General features: G+C 33.6%; 1 protein-coding gene across 13 annotated transcripts in view; it reads left to right on the top strand.

Moving 5' to 3' along the window:
• nol4lb (nucleolar protein 4-like b) overlaps positions 1 to 20,725 on the top strand; it is a 205,843-nt gene that overhangs the window by 57,187 nt on the left and 127,931 nt on the right. For 8 of the 13 annotated variants that reach the window (XM_073938735.1, XM_073938739.1, XM_073938736.1 and 5 more), the window contains exon 1: positions 17,508 to 17,609. Coding sequence is in view for 4 of the 13 variants with exons in the window: in XM_073938731.1 (XP_073794832.1) it covers positions 7,569 to 7,678 (110 nt within the window). In the remaining 9 variants the exon portion in view is untranslated. Of the gene's footprint in view, positions 1 to 7,568; positions 7,679 to 17,507; positions 17,610 to 20,725 lie in introns of those variants that run through there. The other 5 variants (XM_073938731.1, XM_073938732.1, XM_073938733.1 and 2 more) reach the window with 2 other exon arrangements.

A 20,725-nucleotide genomic window follows, 5' to 3' on the forward strand; every position in this document is an offset into this window, starting at 1 on the left:
CTGCCCTCAAGTGTCCCGCTTGCTGAGATAAACAGAGAGGAAACACCTCGCAGGCCTGAGCTGTCAAGCGTCGTGTCAGCTCTGGGTTTACTGTAGGTTGGGTGTTGCTCATAAAGAGAGCGGCTAATTGGCTTCTTGCCTATGGGGTGCACAGACCTCCCCCATCAGCCGGCCGGACGAAAGTTCACTGCTGAATTATTCAGAGTAATTAATTACTGCACACTCACTCTCTCTTTAATTGACACTCAGGTTGAAATCAGCCGTGATTTCGGCTCTTTTATCCTAATATAGCTGCTGTTGTTGCCGTTTGGCTTAGTTCGGTTTAATTTGTCTGATATTGTACTAGATTTCAGCTCTTTTGTCCATACATATATTTTCTTTTGTTACGGTTAGTTTAATTTGTCTGATATCGTTCTAGATTTCAGCTCTTTTATCCACATATATATTTTCTGTTGTTGCTGTTTGGCTTAAATTGTCTGATATCGTTTCTAGATTTTAGGTCTTTTAGCCACGTATATGTCCTGTTGTTGCTGTTTGGCTTCATTTGTCGGATATTGTACTATTTTACCTCTTTTATCCACATGTATATCCTGTTGTTGCTTTTTGGCTTAATTTGTCTGATATACTAGATATTTGCTCTTTTATCTACATATAGATTTTCTGTTGGTGCTTTTTAGCTTCCTTTGTCAGATGTCATACTAGATTTCAGCCCTTTTATCCACATAAAAAAATCTGTTGTTGCTATTTGGCTCAATTTAAAAAAATAAAGATATCTTACTAGATTTAGACACTTTTATCCACATATATATTTGTTGTCGATGCTATTTGGCTTAATTTGTCTGATATCATACTAGATATCAGCTCTTTTAGACACATATATAACCAATTGTTGCTGTTTCTCTTCATTTTTTGGATATTGGACTAGATTTCAGCTTTTTTTATCCTCATATATATTTGCTGCTGGTGCTGTGCGGCTGTTCGGCTTAATTTGTCTGATTTTGATTTTGATTTTGAATTTGTGCTAGATTTTGACTCTTATCCACATATATAGTTACTGTTGTTGCTGTTTGGCTAAATATATCTGATATCAAACTAGATTTCAGCTCTTTTATCCACATAAAGTTGAAGTCAGAATATTAGCTCCCCTGACTTATTAGACCCCTTGTTTATTTTTTCCCCCAATTTCAGTTTAACAGAGAGAAGATTTTTTAAACACATTTCTAAACATAATAGTTTTATTAACTTATTTCTAATAACTGATTTATTTTATCTTTGCCATGATGACAGTAAATAATATTTGACTTGATATTTTTCAAGACACTTCTATACAGCTTAAAGTGTCATTTAAAGGCTTAACTAGGTTAATTAGGTTAACTTGGCAGGTTAGAGTAATTAGGCAAGTTATTATATGGCGATTGTTTGTTCTGTAGACAGTCGGAAAAAAAATTAGCTTAAAGGGGCTAATAATTTTGACCTTTCAAATGGGTTTTAAAAAATGTATAACTGCTTTTATCTTAGCTGAAATAAAACAAATAAGACTTTTCTCCAGAAGAAAAAAAATTACCAGGCATACTGTGAAAATGTCCTTGCACTGTTAAACATCATTTGGGAAAATATAAACAAAGAAAAAAAATTCAAAGGGAGGCTAATAATTCTGACTTCAGCTGTAGATATTTTCAGCTGTTGCTGTTTAGCTTGATTTGTCATTTATATATAGACAAAGAAAATGTGGTATTAGTAGCACATGCAGAGGACATGAAAAAATCCTATCATTTTTTCCTTTCGCTGACAGGTGGTTAAATATAAGCTATTATTAGATTTGGTTTAACTCGACATCCATCTCTTCCATCTTTAGAAAGTAGAATATCGTTTCAGAATTACTTTTAAGCCAATTCTAGCTTCAACACCATGTTGATGCCTTTACCACACTTTTGGCAATATACTGTAGGAGGCTTATTTTTTTTTTTAAATGGAAAAACTTATCTCCTCCTTCCTATGAGATATTGATAAATGTTTAAAAAAAATTTTAAAAACATTTTTTTGCTTTTTAAACTCATTGAAAGGGTCTTTAAAATTATTTTTAGCTTATTTACTCTCTATTAGTATTTTTTGTGTGTAATTGTAATTTTATTTATGAGGGAAAGTTTGGCAATAATATTAAGTTCTATTTCCCATGCTATCCTGCTATTTTTGTAAAGGTTTGATAAACAGATAAAAATTTTTAACTGTTTAACTGTAATTGTCTAAATGAAGAAAATCATAGACTGAGAATTGCTTGAGGATGAGTAAATTATGGGGTCATTGTCATTTTTTGGTATATCTCTATATTTCTTGAACTATTTTTACCAAAAACAAACCTGTGGTCATTTTCGTCCACATTTTGCTTAGCCTTTTCTTAATTTGTGCAATTTCTTTGCTTAACATTTTAATACTTGGATTTTATTAGACATTTTGTTGTTTCAGGTAGGGCTGCACAATATATTGTTTTAGCTTCAATATTATAATGTGCAAATCTGCAATAGTCACATCACAGGAACTACAAGTTATTTTAAGTTAATTTAAACCATTTGAACACAAGATATTACAATGTTTTCTGCTTTAACAATTAGATTAGAATCAATTGTTTGGGTTTATGTGTTTAAAAATAGAAGAAAAAGTATACAAAATATATATAAATATATATAAACTACATATTTATTAAAAGAAGACATCACAAGCAATGTAAAATTGTGAGTTTTTTTCAAAATAGTTTTCTGAAATTATATTCATGTTGCAATATATATCACAGAAAAACTAAATATTGCAATCTCAGTTTTTTCCCAATATCGTGCAGCCCTAGTTCCAGGTGAAAAATGTGTTGGATGAGTTTATCAATGTGTGTGTTTTATTAGCCTGACTAAGCTGAAATCTTAAAATCTTTTTAGTTTTAAACATTATGATGTTGTTTTTGGTGGTGATCTAATTCCCTAAGGAATGTATTTTGTCTTGTGGTGAATCCATATGAAATGAGAAAATGAGGTTGATCAATATACTGCAAACAGCTCATCCATTACTGAGGGAATGTGTGTGTGTGTGTGTGTGTGTGTGTGTGTGTGTGTGAGTGTCATTATCAGCAGGTAATGGGTTGTTCATGGCTCTTTTAACTCAAAGCTGATAAAATCTATAAAGGAGAAAGATGTTACATGACTAAAATGCCTCCACATTCAAGAAGTCAAGAGGAAATTGTTGTCGCTTTGTGTTTACAAACTTTAGGACACTCAGGAGCACCATGAGTGTATAAGCGCGCATTAATCGCACACAACTACACACACTGACGAGTTAAAAACAAATCAGTCATCATTATTATCACCGTCAGAAGCATTACCATCACGATCCTCACACACATTCACAATGGTGTTTCACACGACTCCCAGGACATCATTACAGTTGTGTGGGAGGAGAACGGGCTTAACTTTTTGTATGCATATTAAAATAATTTGCATATGTAAATTTTATAATTAGGCCTTTGTTTGGCATTGTTAATTTGACAGAGGCAAAGTGTGCCTGCAATAAAGAAAAACTCTGGGGCAGATACTGACCTCTAGTGACTGCTTATAGAAATAACACACAAATCTCGCGCACATATCAGGCCTTAGGATAAAAATGTGGGCTCTTTTCCAAACAGCAGTCACTAGCCGCGTTTCCACTATCGCGCCTAAAGCGAGCGAGCCAGGGCGAGCCAAGGCCAGTGGGGTTTCCACTGTCACTTCCGGGGCCTAATCGGGCCAAAGCGGGGCTTTCTTGGGGCCAGCGGCCGGCCTTTTTCGGCCCGCCGAATACCTTGGGCCAAGGAGGGCCAGCTGGGGCTTCGGGGCGGAGTGAAAGAAGAGGCGGGCAGTTTTCTGATCGCACATGAGTACATGCGCCAAACAAATAAAGAAATAAGGGAAAGAAAACATCTAGCCTTATAGTCTGGGGTCTTTTTGCGTATGATCACCCTTATGTTTCCCTTTTAAATGTAAGGCTGCTGCATAAAATGATAAAGTAGTTTTAATTTATAGTGACGTTTTTTGCTGCGTCCTGCTTTGTTTCAATAACGCATATAATAATCATTACACCATATTAAAGACACAGCAGACAGTAAAGGTTTTCGAGAGTTTTTGTCAAGTTTAAAATGTTTGTGCGCGTTTAATGCCTGTATGTGTGTGTGAGACCAGGCAAGAGCGCTCCTTCACAGCTCTGTTATGCCGCGAGCGGCTTTTTTCTTTCTTTATTTTGGAGATAATACACAATATAATTACAACAGAAGGACATAAAACTTAACAAACTACGTGCCCACTTTCGTAGACTTTAAACAATATAGTGTCATATCTTGATAAAATAGCCTAAGCTATAATGAAATATAATTTAAAGAATTACAAATATCGGATAAATATAAAATCACATTAAATAAATAAACCAATATAAAATAAACAAAAGCTAGCTATATGTAGGTAGCCTATATACAATACATAAATCGAGCCGTTTTAAAGCATATATAGCCTATAACTTTCATTTTACAAAGACCTGTCTGAAAAAAAAAAGATTTTCGATATTTTATAAAAACAATTAACACCGGAGAAGGTTTGAAATATTATTTATAAAGTATTTGGATACGATGATATAAATCAAATCGCGCAAACGGAGCATTATTTGGGTGAGTGAAAGCAGAATCTCCTATACCTTTTTTTCTGTCACCCAGTCATGCGCAGCGCTCGCTGCTTTAAACGCATATGGGGGAAAGCCCAAACACAAAATGTGTTCTATATACTCAAACAACTGTTTATGTTTTTATATGACGTGGTTAAATTTATAAATGAAACTTTAAATAAAGAGCTTTAGTGAATAGCTGCCGAGCGCAACAAATATGGCTATATTATATAAGGCTACTCGCTCTTATGCTGAAACACTTAACACGACTTCTATCAAAACAAGGATGTTATAAAATACATGCCATATCGAGTTATAAAGGAGAATTTCTGTGGCTTTATATTATGGATGTGTGCGCTCTCTGTGATGGGTCCCTGCGTTCGGCGAGAGCAGTCGAAGCACAATGCCAGTTGGTCGGCGAGTAAACAAATGTAATGAATGGAAATACACAGGTCTGTGCGTATAGACATTTCATGTACTGCTGAACAGTAACGTGTCATTTGTTTGTTTCGGATGTCTTCATTTTAATGGTTTCGTTTCGTGATGATTCTATGGTGTGCTTTATCTGCCTCATTCCCGCTGGAGTGGGCGGGTTGTGTGACGTTTGATTCGGGGACGTTCTGGGGGCGGTGTTTGCGTGACGCGCTGTGAGCTATTAGCCCGTCAGTGGACACGCGACATGATTTCGGCCTCATTTCTCAACCTCCCGGGCTATTGGCCCGGCCCGGCCCGATTAAAGCCCTGGCTCGCACTGGCCCGATAGTGGAAATGCGGCTACTGATTAATTGAGTCTTATATATGTGTATATATGGGTCAAAGACAAGATGTCCCATTTTGGTGTTCCCCCATTTAATTTAACTAAGTTCATAAAGATGATTTATTGACAAAAAGTATATTTCATGCAATTAATTATTTCCTTAATTATTTGTGTAAATAAGATTTAAACTACGTTAAAAAGTCCAGTCATCAATTATGTTTGTTCTTATAACATAATATATAATAATAATAATATGATATAATATAATATAGTATAACATAGTATAATATAATTTAATATAATGCAGTTGCGCAATGGGTAGTGCTGTCATCTCACAGCAAGAAGGTCGCTGGTTCGAGCCTCCGCTGGGTCAGTTGGTATTTCTGTGTGGAGTTTGCATGTTCTTTCCAGCTCCGGTTTCCACCACAAGTCCAAAGACATGTGGTACAGGTTACTGGGTAAGCTAAATTGTCCGTAGTATATGTGTGTGAATGCAAGAATGTATGGTTGTGTTCCTATGACGGGTTGCAACTGGAAGGGCATCCGCTGCGTAAAACATATGCTGAATAAGTTGGTGGTTCATTCCGCTGTGGCGACCCTAGATTAAAAAGGGACTAAGCCAAAAAGAAAATGAATGAATGAATAATAGAATAGAATAGAATAGAATAGAATCTTGGATTCATTATTTGCATTCAGGTTTATCATTTAACTAAAACCCCAAAAGTTAATCATATAAATCTTGTTACTTTTATTAAAATAAATGCTAACTCAAGAATAAATTTGTATGTATATAAAATTACAGAAAATATATTTCATCATCTGTGCTAAATTACATTGTTATTATATATTGTGTGTGTGTGTGTGTGTGTGCGTGTGTGACTCATTCTAGAATTGCAGGCCAATTTCGAGCATGTTTTCTTGAACTGGAAGGACATACAACAAAAAAATAATTTATAGCAATCTGAATCCATTGTTAATGTTAAATAATGCAAAATAATTTTTAACAAAGAGTTTCAATTCACAAAAATCTAACCTCTTATTGAGGAAAAAAAACTAATTGGAAAGAAGTGAAGTCTCATTTTAAAATGAATGTTTTTCTTTAATATTAGTCTGTTTCACAGGAGTGTATAAGAGAAAACATAAAAAGCATGGACTTAAAGCTTTTGTGATGGCATCATTGTGAGGTTTTATGTAAACATAACCTTTTAATTTTGGTAGTTTTATTAAATTTAATCATCTTAAATTGTTTTTTAAATGTTTAAATAATCTTGTACACTTTCAGAAATAAAGGTCCACAATCTGTCACTTTTCAAAAGGTACATATTGGTACTTTAAAAGAATATATATTGGTGCCTAAAAAAATTTAAAGTAAATAAATAAATAATTAAATGCAAATAAATAAATAAATGCATCACAATGAGTGAATCTTAATAGTATATGTACAGTTTGAAGTCAGAATTATTAGCCCCCTGTTTATTCCCCCCCCAATTTCTTTTTAACGAAGAGAAGATTTTTTCAACACATTTCTAAACATAATAGTTGTAATAACTCAATTCTAATAACTTATATATGTAATATAATGTGTATTTATGTTATGTAGTGCATTTATCGTGTATGTGGCCATACACCCAAAGCACTTCAGAATTATGAGGGGGGGGGGGGGGGGGGGGGTCTCTTCACACCACAGGTCAACGGCGCCAGTGCATTTAAAGGCTTAACTAGGTTAATTAGGTTAACTAGGCAGGATAGCGTAATTAGGCAAATTATTGTATAATCATGGTTTGTTCTGTAGACAATCGAAAAAAATATATTGCTTAAAGGGGCTAATAATATTGTCCTTAAAATGGCTTTTAAATAACTAAAAACTGCTTTTATTCTAGCCAAAATAAAACAAATAAGACTTTCTCCAGAAGAAAAAACATTATCAGACATACTGTTTTTCCTTGCTCTGTCAAACATCATTTAGGAAATATTTAAAAAAGAAATAAAAAATCAAAAGGGGGCTAATAATTTTGACTTTAAATGTAAATGTGTCTAAATAGTTAAAAACAATTCAATTAATAAACAGCAGATTTCTTTCATAATAAGTGAGTTTATGTGGCCTCACTTTTTCTTTCTCTTTGTCTTATGTTTTTTTTCTCAGAGAATAACCAGCCGAGTTCTTTGGCAGCTGATCTTATAGACTACAACATGCCTCTTACCACAACATACCTGAAGCAGAAGAAACTGCAGTGCATGAACAACAACGAGCAGGTAAAAACACACTTCTCTAACCTGTGGGTGCACTGGCTGACATATACAAGTCAGTGTGCTGGCATGAGCGTCCTTTTCAGTCCATCCAGATGGTGCAGAAATCACTGTGGGCGTTGTGCTTTACTGACAGCAGGCCTTTTTTTTGCTTGAGTTTGTGTTTATTTATTTTTATTGGACAGCACTGTGTAGTCACCATTTTGTTCTTGTTGCCCTGTGCATTTCAGGGACTGCCTCCAATGTGCTGAAATTCACAGTTTATATACTTTCGACATTTTTTTAGTTGGACATTTTTATTACTTGCATTATTAAAGAACATTATACATTATTGTTCCCAGTGATGGGAAAGGCTGAAAGGGCATCCGCTGCATAAAACATATCCTGGATAAGTTGGCGGTTCATTCCGCTGTGGCGACCCCAGTTTAAAAAAGAGACTAAGCCGAAAAGAATTATTTCTTCATTTGAATAATTGCTGCTAAAATCATTGCATTTAATTTTTTATTGATTTTTAAATTATGCTTTTATAACTAAAAATAAACATTTTGCTTCATTGTGCATGTTAAATAAAATATTTAATATATTTAATAAAATAATTTATTATTTTAATGTTTTAATTTCAGATTTTATTTTAAATTTATAAATGTATTATTTTAATATTTTAATATATATTTTATTTTAAATTATTACATTAATTATTTTAATATTTTAATTTAGAATTTAATTAAAATTTATACATTCATTATTTTAATATTTTAATTTAGTTTTTATTTTCAATTTATTCATTCATTATTTTAATATTTAATTTTTTTTATATGTATACATTTATTATTTTAAATTTGATTTTATTTTTAATTTATACATTATTTTAATATTTAAATTTAGATTTTATTTTAAATGTATACATTTATTATTTTAATATTTTAATTTTAGATTTTATTTTTACATTTATAAATTTATTATTTTGATTTTATTTTAAATATTGACAGCAGGCATTTTACTTAGGTTGAGGTTTTTATTTTTTTTTATTTTTATTTTTATTTATTTTTATTTCAGCAGTGTCTGTAATGTGCAGGATGATGAACTGTGGTCAGCTGTGGGTGGATGTGAGTTTGTGTGCTGTTTTGAAGGAATGGCAGTCGGTTAGTTCCCGTCTAATTAACAAGTGTGTCTTGAGCAGCTGGCTAATTAGCTCAGGTGTGAGAGAACCGGTAGAGTGCCAATCTTAACGGAGAAAGGCAAACTCCATTAAGCCAGTTTGCACACACACACACACAGACAAATATCTTCAGCTCTTACTTCATTTGAAAGTTTGTTTTCAAAAAATGCTGCAAGTTTTCCTCAGAATTGGATGTATTCAGTGACTCTGCCAGTTTCTTTGCTTGATTTTATTAATTTATTATTTCTAAAAACAACATGTGCATCATTTATATAATGTATACATATTATTTTTTGGCTAAATGTACTATTTATTCAATTTTATATTTTAATTTAGTATATCATTTTATTTAATATATAATTTTATTCCATTTTTATTTAAGATTAATTTATATGAAAAATAATAGAAAAACAACATAATAAAAAAGCTACACTAAGAGTATTTATTTAAACTAAATGTATTTAGTTTGATTCATTTAAAACTCATCTTTGTGTTTTAAAGGGGATCAATTATGCAAAAATTACTTTTATAAGGGGTTAAAAAAAACTTGTGCGACAACAGTGTGTGAAAATAGCCAGTCTCTAATGGTAAAACTGTATTAATTCTATCTTTAAAAATCACACTTTATTAAAACTGCGGACACAATTTGATTAACATCTTTTCTTTGTACAAGTCATCAGAGGGGGAAAGTCAATCTCTCTTTCAAACATTCCTAAGTGAGAAGCAGTTGTCCGCCATTTGAGTTTTAGCACCATACCTGCTGAAGATAGTGTCAGTGACTAAGAGGCATTATAAATGTTGAGTTTTAGGATGCACAAATGAACACCATAGTCACCACAGACCTTCTTCTGAGACACTTTTTTGACATTGTCAGTTTTTTACACAGATATCATTAGTCCTGTTTTTAAATCTGCCTCTATGCTGGGGCTTAGGCATTTGAAAAAAGGGGTGGGTGGACAATCTCATTTTAATTTAAAGGAACAGTCATCAAAATTACAATTTGGATCAAAGCCTAAAAGGGGCAGTTTCAAAGAGTTATAAAAAAATCTTCGGTGCTGTATTTTGTTCTAAAACGTTACTTACACACTCTAGGGACCTCAGAGACTTGTCTTCTATATTTTAAAAAGAGAATTAATAGGTACCCTTTAAGATGACAAAACATACAAAGCATAGTTTTAAACAACATTAAGATATTGTTATGACCATCTATCTAGAGGCGATCACATACAAAAACATAAAAAAATATTTTATTATTTTTTACATTTTCAAGCAATATTTTAGAAAAGAAATATATAAATTTATTTACAAACAATAAGATTAATGAAGTATTAACAATAACAGGGATTTATTAAAAGCCAAAATAACAAACAAAATAATCTATTTATTACCTGATAAAAATGTAAATAACAAGAAGAAAAATATATTCACATCCTAATCCAAAAACAAATATCCGAACTACAGAATGAGTAAAACATCTCACTCCCTGCTTCTCATAACATGCATACAATAAATCAGCCTCGGTGGGTATAGTTTGCATGACTAGGAACAGATTCAAAGCAAACAGAGTCAAAAACAAAACATCAAAACAGAACGCCATGCAATCGGCTACTTCTAGAGTTGGGGAGGGCTTTTTCACATAAACCAGAAACCAATCTATTTGCGGATGAGCAATAGGATTCTCACTAGCTGGATGCAGATCATGTCTTTTCATCCATAGAGATACTCCAAAAATACAAACACATTTCCATACAAAAATACTCGATGTAACATTATTACTAGACCAACTATTAATAACAGGGTTCTAAAATACCTTTTCACTGCTGTAAAAACCTGTCTGAATCAGCATTGACCCTGGTCTACTGGTCTTTTCCACCTCGGTGCATATAAAATCGTTTTATACTCCGTATTTTGCTTCCATTTTCCTGTTATTGTGTGCTGGATGCGGGACAAGACATGCTGAAGTTTGATTTCCTCTCATTACAGAGTCTACCTGCGCACTGCAGTCATTTGCTTCCAATTTGCTGAGAAAATTCTTCCAAGATTCTTTTGTATCAAGCGTCCTAATATAAAAGCCCACAATACTTAGAAATCTATGTTTGGAAACGCATACCTTGTTTTTATGTAAGAAGGTTTCGCTTAGAGAAAATTGTGAGGAGCAGACCGGAAGTGCGTGTTTGTGCGTGTGTTGAGGAAACTCATTCCAGAATTCCATTCAAATTGATTAGACCGGAATGACATACAAAAATGTGTCGTTTAAAGTAAACTGAATCTTTTTTTATTGTAAAATAATAATGCAAACTGCTTAAATGTGATGACTAATGGGTTGACGTTTTCCTATATTTTGTGCTTAGCTAAAGATTCTAACTCCAAAGCCACATGTCAATGTATTTTAATCATATTATTTTTACTAGTAAATGAAATATTCACTGAAATAGCACAATAACTGAGTTGACATATGATTATTCTAATACTGATATATCCTAAACATTTTGCACAAATTAACAAGAGAAGAATAAAAATGACATGGCTCAATGCCTTCCAGAGTTTCCCACCAGATGAAGTGACATCCTATGAAGTTACGTTTTTTTTTTTTTGGTTGTTTTTTTATTGTTTTTTTTTTTCTATCAGTGCTTAACAGATTGTTATGCTGTTTTATAATCAGTGTAACAAAGTTGACCAGAATATATATGGACAAAATTACTGGTATTGAAAATATTACTGAGCTTCATATATATACAGTATATATATATATATATATATATATATATATATATATATATATATATATATATATATATATATATATATATATATATATATATATATATATATATATATATATATATGATGTTTTAAAACTATTAATGTAGAAATATTATTTAGATTATTAGGTAACATTATCAATAAAAATGTATTCAATACATGACAAAGACATGCACCTTTGGCATACTCAGGATTTTGGCCTGCTTTACCTCAAGAGTTACCTCATAATTTTGATATGAGCTGATCATTTGATTTGATAATTATTTAATATTAAGATATTAATTAATATTCATGCTTATCTACAATACAACATTTTGTTCTAATCTAACTAGCCTCTACTATAAATACTACTATATATTACTGTTATTATAGATACATTAGGGGAAATACGTATCGAACATGGGACAAATTCTTTCAGAATTTGCTGTTAACTTTAAATTTTCCCCGGATAATGGTAACTACCATAGGAATTCATATAGGCAAAGAAACCAAATTTAATTTGTTTACAAATTAAGTTCTGCATAATAAAATGAAATGACACACGGATGAACACGTGAAGAAAGAGAGGTGTAGAAAGGCAGTGGAGGCCCAGACAGCAGCTGATATCTCTCGGCAGTTCTTCAGCAACAATCTGCCCTTCATCATTGTAAATTAATATCAGCTGCTTCAGTCTAACATCCAGGGTGACATTTCAGCAGGACAATGATCTAAAACACAGCCAAGTAAACTCTCTAATGCTTTCAGATATAGAAAATCAAGCTGTAGAATGGCCCAGTCAATCACATGACTTGAATTCAATAGAAAACACAAATTAAATATTTCAGATGACCCACAGAAACATCAAGATTTTTACACTGAGTTGAAGTCTGTGAAAAAACTCACACCTGAGCAATGCATGACTTCATTCTCCATGTGAGAGGCGTATTTATGCTGCCAGCCCCCCCCCCCAAAAGCCTTTTATATTAAGTATTAAATACATTTCAGTAGTTCAGTACTTTTTCCTTGTGTCATCTCATTGTTATTACACACAACTCATTTTTCAGATTTTTGTTTTGTTTTAATTTGATGCTTTTTATTAATTTGAGCTAAATCTGATTTGATTCAATATCAACAGTTCTTTTAGAAATGTTATTATTTCCAAGATAAAAAACGACGTGTTTAATACTCGTTTCCCCCACTCTGTATCTGATATAATACAAGTAAATTTAGTCTAAATTTGCAATTAGGTTTAATAAAAAGACACAAAAAATATTAAGACACAATAAAATTTTTTTTTTCTTGCTAAAAAATAAAAAAAAGATTTGAAAAATTGTAAAGCATTCCTTTTTAATAATAAGTTTGCTAACATTATAAAAAAATATTGAAAATATTGGTAATTAGAATAATTAAATGAATATAGAGTATACTGTATATTTTACTTTCTAAAGCTGGAGGATGATCATTTTGAAGGTTAAGTTCCTCCTTTCATCATTAAAGGCTCTATTTTATTTTCCCCAAAGTGCCAAGAGGCTGATGGAGAAAGCCAGAGTAAGACGCACAGACTAAGTGCTGAGATATACAGTAGAAATGGCAAAAAAAGCAACTCAGAAACTGTGCAAATGGCACAAATAAGCAGAGTAATTAACGGAGAGGCCCTGGGCTGAGCACAGGAGCAGAGGATGTGTCTCGATCGGCCCTGCAGGACGCGAGTGTCCAGCTCAATTCAATAAAGAAGGAAATTAGCAGCATCCTTCCTGCAGGCTGCAGAGGGGGATGGAGGAGATTAAGCAGAGAGGGGATCTTCATTATCCTTTATGGCCTTCTTTTCCCCATTTGCTGTTTCTCCTCTTCAGGAAACTCATTTCATGCTCTTTCCTCCCTTAGCTCTTTCTCTCTACTCTGGGGAAAGGTGTGAGATTATCAAATATTCTTGCAAATGATGTTGGTGCGCTACTGTCATAGATAACAGATGATCAAATTTATTTCTTATTAGCTTTACTTTTACATGCATAAATGATCTGTCTGTCTGATTATCTATCTATCTATCTATCTATCTATCTATCTATCTATCTATCTATCTATCTGTCTGTCTGTCTGTCTGTCTGTCTGTCTGTCTGTCTGTCTGTCTGTCTGTCTGTCTGTCTGTCCGTCCGTCCGTCCGTCCGTCCGTCCGTCCGTCCGTCCGTCCGTCCGTCCGTCCGTCCGTCCGTCCGTCCGTCCGTCCGTCCGTCCGTCCGTCCGTCCGTCCGTCCGTCCGTCCGTCCGTCCGTAAATGGCAGCTGTGGTTTCTGTAATTTACTGTACAATATATGGTTGGAATATAAACTGTAAAAGAAACGTCTACCTTACCGTCACTAAAATTACCGTAGCCGTTCATTCATTTATTGTCATACACCAATGCTTTGAAGTACTATAATCTGAACAATGTAGCTTTGTTAGACAGACAAAAACACAACCATATACAGGTGTGAATAGGAAAGACTTACAATGAACCACAGCTCATCACATACAACTTTTCTCACACTATAAAACCTGATAAGTTATCTCAAACTCTTTGAGGAAACTGATTGCTGCAAACCATTTAAGTTTTGAAACAAAATGGTTTGAGTACTGTTAACTTATAAATACGGTACTATATATTGAGTAACATACATAATATGAGTCGCAAATATATCATTTGTGTTAATATTGTCAAACATTTACAGTAGAGTATTAGTAACTTAAATAAGTTCAGTTATCAAATCACTATTAGTTCAATTATTTAAATGAATTAGATCCAAGCAACTGTATAACTGCTCAAATGGTTTAGTATTGCTTTTAGAATTTAAATTAAGTTAACACACAAAAATATTATTAATTCATTTAAAACTCATTTGCTTTGAGTTCTGTTTAATATAATCAGTTACCAAAACTAGTTTTCGTTGATTCAAAAAATATTAATGAAGTTAAACTAATTTATTTCATTTGGTGATTCTCACTGTTAGGTTTTACAAAGCACAAGCAGGGAAACATACTAATATATACTGTAGAAGGGTCCCGGTGTCATTCACACAACTATTAAACCCTAGCATAGTAGCAAAGATAAATTTAAAGTAATGTAATAAACATTTTATATCAAAGTTACATGTAACATAAAACTCTAATTTTCATAAGGTAACTGTAAAAAAACTAAATACAACCATAGTTATGTCAACGAAAAAGCATAAAAGTGACGTGTCATGCAGGGAATTATGGGCAAGAGAAATTATGGTTATTCATAATATACATTAAGGAAAAGTACAGTTAAGCAGGTTATGGATTTTTACAGCACATTTTTATAACTTTTTACCATTAATAAAATCACCGACCTAATTTACAGTATATAGTGTGTTATGTTCTGTTGTATTTGGAAGTGTTTGGTCTAATATTTCTGGGTAAAAGTGTTAAGAATTGTTGAAAGATTTGCCTACATATATTAGACCAGGGGTCGGGAACCCTTTTTTTATAGCAAAAAGCCATTTCTGATTTTTTGGCAAATACAATTTTTAAGAGCCATTGGGGTGTGTGTGTGTGTGTGTGTATACACGCAGTAGGTAGTGCTGTCGCCTCACAGCAAGAAGGTCACTGAGTCGCTGGTTCGAGCCTTTGCGTTTCTGTGTGGAGTTTGCATGTTCTCCCTGTGTTCGCGTGAGTTTCCTCCGGGTGCTCCGGTTTCCCCCACTGTCCAAAAACTTGCGGTACAGGTGAATTGGGTAGACTAAATTGTTCGTAGTGAATGAGTGTGTGTGTGTGTGAATGAATGTGTGTGGATGTTTCCCAGAGATGGGTTGTAGCTGGAAGGGCATCCGCTGCGTAAAAACTTGCTGGATAAGTTGGCGGTTCATTTCGCTGTGGCGATCCCGGAATAATAAAAGGACTAAGCCGACAAGAAAATGAATGAATGTTGGTGTTGCAGTGCATGTTTATCCATTGGCTTAAACGTCTATTCATTGTAAACTTTTTTAATTTTATTTTGCTGTAAATTCAAATTACAGTAAAAAGGGAACTGAAATTGTATTTTCAATAGGAAACTGATTTCTAGTGACGGTTTGTTATTGTTTAAACTGAAAAATATTTTTGAAGGGAGACGTGGCTCGTTCCCTACCGCTGTAGATTGTCTCATGTTAATTTTTAAAGCTTATCTTCATCCCTCTTTTTTTCTTTATCTTTTTAAATCTACTGTTATGTATTTCTGGCATATAGTGGATGTTTTATTCTGTTGACTTGGACTATTAAAAATTAATACAAAGACCCTTTAATCAGCAGTTGCTGTGTAAAATGTGTCTTGTTAATATTTGACTTGCCGTAATCAAGTATCCTTGCAATCTTTATATTTATTGCAGTCTTTTTCATATTAATATTGTCATAGATTCCTGATTATAGATTTTATTCCATCAAGGTTTACATTTTCATGCAATACATGAATAGTCAATGTTTTCTTATAAGGCTGTCTTCGGTTTTGCTGTTGTTTGTAAGTGTTAAATGTATGTTGTTCATTGTCACGCTGAAATATTAGTAGTGTTAAATATGGCAGAGGTGGCAAGTCTTACAGTGTGAGTGAATGTGAATGTCATTTGTTCCTATTAAAAAATAGCTGTATTGTGCCATTTTGTCTGTAGGTGGCAGATTTACCAAGCAATTCTTTCTGCTAACTAACAACCCTTACTAGCTGCACAAAGCTGCCTCACATTTGCTGGCTTATTTTATACACAACTAGAGTTTTAAAAGTGGGGATTTTTCTGTTAACATGATTATTTTGGCTAATTGCTAATGCATTTTTGAGTATGCATTTATTTTGACATGTGTCATATATAATCAATTATAAAATGTCATATTTCTATGTTATATTTTATATAAACGTGTATATGGGATATTAATCCTAAAATTTAAAACAGGTGTCTATATAGATTATAAAACATATAGCTTACTAATAATTAAACACTTTTAATTGATCTAAAATATTAATTTATTATTAATATCACTTTATTATTATTATTAGCTATAACACCATTACATCACTTATTCCATTTTAAAATTTATTTTAGCACTGTATTTCCTGTATTCAGTTTTTAAACTTACTTATTTATTTTTCATTATTCATTTTACTTTGTACTTAGTTTGATTTATCATTTTATATATTTTATTGTGTAGAACATTTTTGAACAATTTTTATGTTATTTATTAGTCAAATTTTCATTTATATTAATGAATTTATCTGATTCTTTTACCCATATTGACATACGATGCATTGAAAGTTCAGATTTTATGTTTATTTTATCTCTAGTTCTTGATTTCACTATGAATTGAACACACAACTTTGGCATTGCAAAAATATGCTATGATTGTCACTTAAAATACAGTAATACATTCAATCTCCGAGCATCAATCTAAATATAACTTAAGAACAATATAATTGCTGTTATGTACAGTTTGCATTATAAGCCACAAAACTGTATTTTCCTTTTCCTTTGAATGTGTGTGCTTCTCTTGAGGGCTCCATTAGTGATTCATGAATCAAAGTGTGTGTGTGTGTGTGTGTGTGTGTGTGTGTGTGTGTGTGTGTGTGTGTGTGTGTGTGTGTGTGTGTGTGTGTGTGTGTGTGTGTGTGTGTGTGTAGGCTATATGAGTGTGTGCATGTGTGTGATGTTAACTGGGTAATAGGAACAGTATCACGATGGAAAATTGATATAGGCTATGTAGGAAAACTGTCCCGATTCTTGTTTGTATTTAATATGAATTCAGTGGAGTGAAGTAAGATGGAGGCAGAAAGGAGGAGATGTGAACTGCTGTAAAGTGATTTTGGTGATTCTGTCCCCTCACTGTACAGTAATTATATCAGGCGCGTGACGTCGGAGTGCGCGGTCCCGCCTCCGTCTTCGGGCTGGTTGCTTGCTGGAGAGGCTCTCGCGACCGCGCACAGATATTGTAGCGATATTAAACGGATAGAGAGAGTGGAGAGGAGAGGGGCTCTGCAACGAGGGGAGACCCTAGAAGAATATTAACAGCACACCCGCGAAGGTAAGGATTCAATTAGACTGGCATGACTTCATTATTTTAAATAGCAACATATTACGGATTTCCCTTCAACTGAAAACGGCGGTTTGTTGACTGGTGCTGCAAGGAGCGCGTGAGAAGGTCGTTATTTGTGTTTATTTGTTCAATAAGGCTTTTAATTCAGAGTTATGACATATGTAACGTAAAGTTGCACAGTTCAAATGAGTGTTGTTTATTAAGATGGTTATACCCTGTACAAACACGCAGCGCGTTTGCCGGTCAAGTTTAACTGTATAATTTGCTGACGGAATTTAGTATTATTTATGAAGTGGGGTTTTTATGTTTAACGAGTCGCAGTAGGGATACCTTGGCAACAGGATAGCGACTGTAGACGCTTAAGATTTGTTTACCATTAGTCAGCTTTTATTTAGTTGTGGCTGTCATATCTGCACGCTTGATGCATTATTGATCTTCCACGCACGTATGCTGACAGATGCGTGAATTTACCTTATTATGTTCAGATATGGGACATTCTACTAGAAAAGTACATTATCAGTCCCTAAAATAAAAACACAAATACAGTGTATAAAGAGTATTTCATCCCACAAATTTCTAAAATGGACTAATGTTTGATTTCTGTGAGTTGTTTTGTAAAATAATATGTGATTCATTTGGTTCTCAGATGTTGTCTTTATTAAAAAGACTTTACAATTTGTACAAACCCTGTCGTTGTCATTGTCCTCCGCCAAATTGAACCTACTAATAGTTTTGTTATGTTAAAAACTGTAATTTAGAAAAAAATACTTCAGAAACAGCAAGTTTAAGTTGTTGTCATTCACAACAACATATTACAAACATGACATTATGAATAAATTCCTCCAATAAATACTAGAAATATTTAATGCAAATAAATTGACAATTGTCCCCATGTTTCTGCCTGTCCTTTAACATTTGCATTAAATTTAACAGAAAATGTGTGCAATGCTATGACTCGGAAATGACATCATTTGACGGAGAAGAAGCTGACAATGATCAAGGGTGCTTTCTATCATTGAATTGTATGATTTATGCTTGTTTTGTGTAATTTTTTTTTAAGGAGGACAAGCTTAAGTCAGGCCCTGTCACATTTTTTATAAGTGAAAATGTACATTTCTGGTAGAATGTCCCATATATATGTGGGAAAAATATGTGTAGGACATTGAGTAGACTTTATGCAAAGTCCTCTCCTTGTAAAAACACTGCAGATATAGGAAAATGTGAGAATAGCATATAAATATGAGAATCTTCAGGCTGTTTTGGAAATTGTTTATGGATCATGACATTGTTCTAGTTTATTGAAAGTATGAATTGTAGCTTTATGAACTGATAATATAGTAATATTTTTTCATTTTATGTTGTATGAATAGATTCACGTCAGATCAGCTTGTTAGAAGCTTTAATGGTGAGAATTTTCCTGGACAATTGTACAGACAACATGATATATTGGATTAAATATCCACTTCCTCAATGCGCTTTTGCTGAACAATTGAAGAGTACGGATGCAAAAACCTCTAAATGCCATCTGAAATGTTCTCCTATAATGAGAATTTTTCTCAACCACCTACGTTTATGTTCCGTTATTTCACTTGAAAGGCAATGAAAAGAACTTATTCGTCACTATAGATGTACAATTACTGAGCCAACACACAAGAGTTGAAGAAAAATACAAATTTTAGAAGAAAATATCAAATGGCTTTCAGAGGTTTTTGCATCTAAACTCTTCAATTATAAATGTGCACTTAACTATGAGAACTTGTTTTAAACACATATTGCTTGTTGATTAGGAAGCTGCAGAACAAGATTCAGTGGTATAACTGTTCTTATTGGATAACTGTGTTTTATTCAAAATGTGTCTGGCATACACTTTGAAGCGTTTTTGTTGTGGGTTTTGTGTAGATCTGGCAAAGCTGGTTCTGCAGGCTGTCGTCGTTATATCGCATGATGGCCTGAAACCAGAGAACCGCTTGCTAACTCACAGATCTCACAAAGTGCTTTTTGCATCATTACATTTCAGAGATTTATGCCTTTGATGATCTTTTTAGGGTGTGTATGATACCATTTCACACACTACTGCTTTGAGTCACTATAAAAATCTTTAAAATAAAGACACTTTTATATTGATAGACATTGTACTCTCGTGTGAACAAGTATTGCAAAAAATAAAAAATAAAAATCTTTCCAAGAAAAAGTTACTCTGCATCGTTTTGCACAATTCATAGACAGCTCAGCAGATATTCCGGAGTTGTTTCTGTCTCTTCTGCTCTTCTGTGCCTCTGGCAGGTGATTTGCAGACTGATGTGGGCGTCTAAGAACCAGAGAAATGTGACACTTGAGTCAAATGCCAAAATTTATTTTTTTCTTAACTTTTTTTCCACATCACCTCATTTTGGCATGATACACAATTCATTTTTTCAGTACTTTTTCTCACATTTTACAGAGCCTCTTACATTTTTTTTGTTTAATGGCTTTATAAATAAAGAGCGAAGAGGGTTGACGAAGGGTTAAAGGCTTTAAAACCGCCTTTATCATCCTCTGCCTTCTGCCAGAGCTTCACAAGGATAAAGCCTACCAAAATAAAATCACTTTTCCTGACCCCCACGTCACACTGTCCAGCAGAAGGGAAGCTCTGTGAGCCATAATCCCTCCCTAAAGCCAAGCTGTTCGGCAGTGAGGATCTCCCTCGCTCCTTCTCTCCCTCCTCCTCGTGCTTTATAGGCATCTAAATAGTCAAACTCATCCTCTCCCATTTTTTTTTCTGTTCCCTTCTGCTTGTTCTCCTTATTCTCTCCCCCTCTGCCTTTCTCAGCTTGAATCTATTGTTCTTTGTATTGTCCCTGCGGTATTCCAATGACTGTCTCTTTTGCTTCTTGGCTCTCCGAGAGGGTCTGTACCATCCTCTGCTCTTCTCCAGCTATTACAAGACACATCAAAATTCCCATCTGGAGCCTCGCGATGCGCGTCTTTCTCAGCGCCACTGTTTTAGTGTCCCATGGGTCTGTATGACCACTTGTTCTCACATCTCTGCAGATGGGACGTGTCGTATCTTAAAGTCAACGTGAAATTTAAATTGACGCTATTTACTCTATTAATGCACACATTTT

Source organism: Danio rerio, chromosome 23 (genome assembly GCF_049306965.1).
Source record: "Danio rerio strain Tuebingen ecotype United States chromosome 23, GRCz12tu, whole genome shotgun sequence".
Taxonomy (NCBI): domain Eukaryota; kingdom Metazoa; phylum Chordata; class Actinopteri; order Cypriniformes; family Danionidae; genus Danio; species Danio rerio.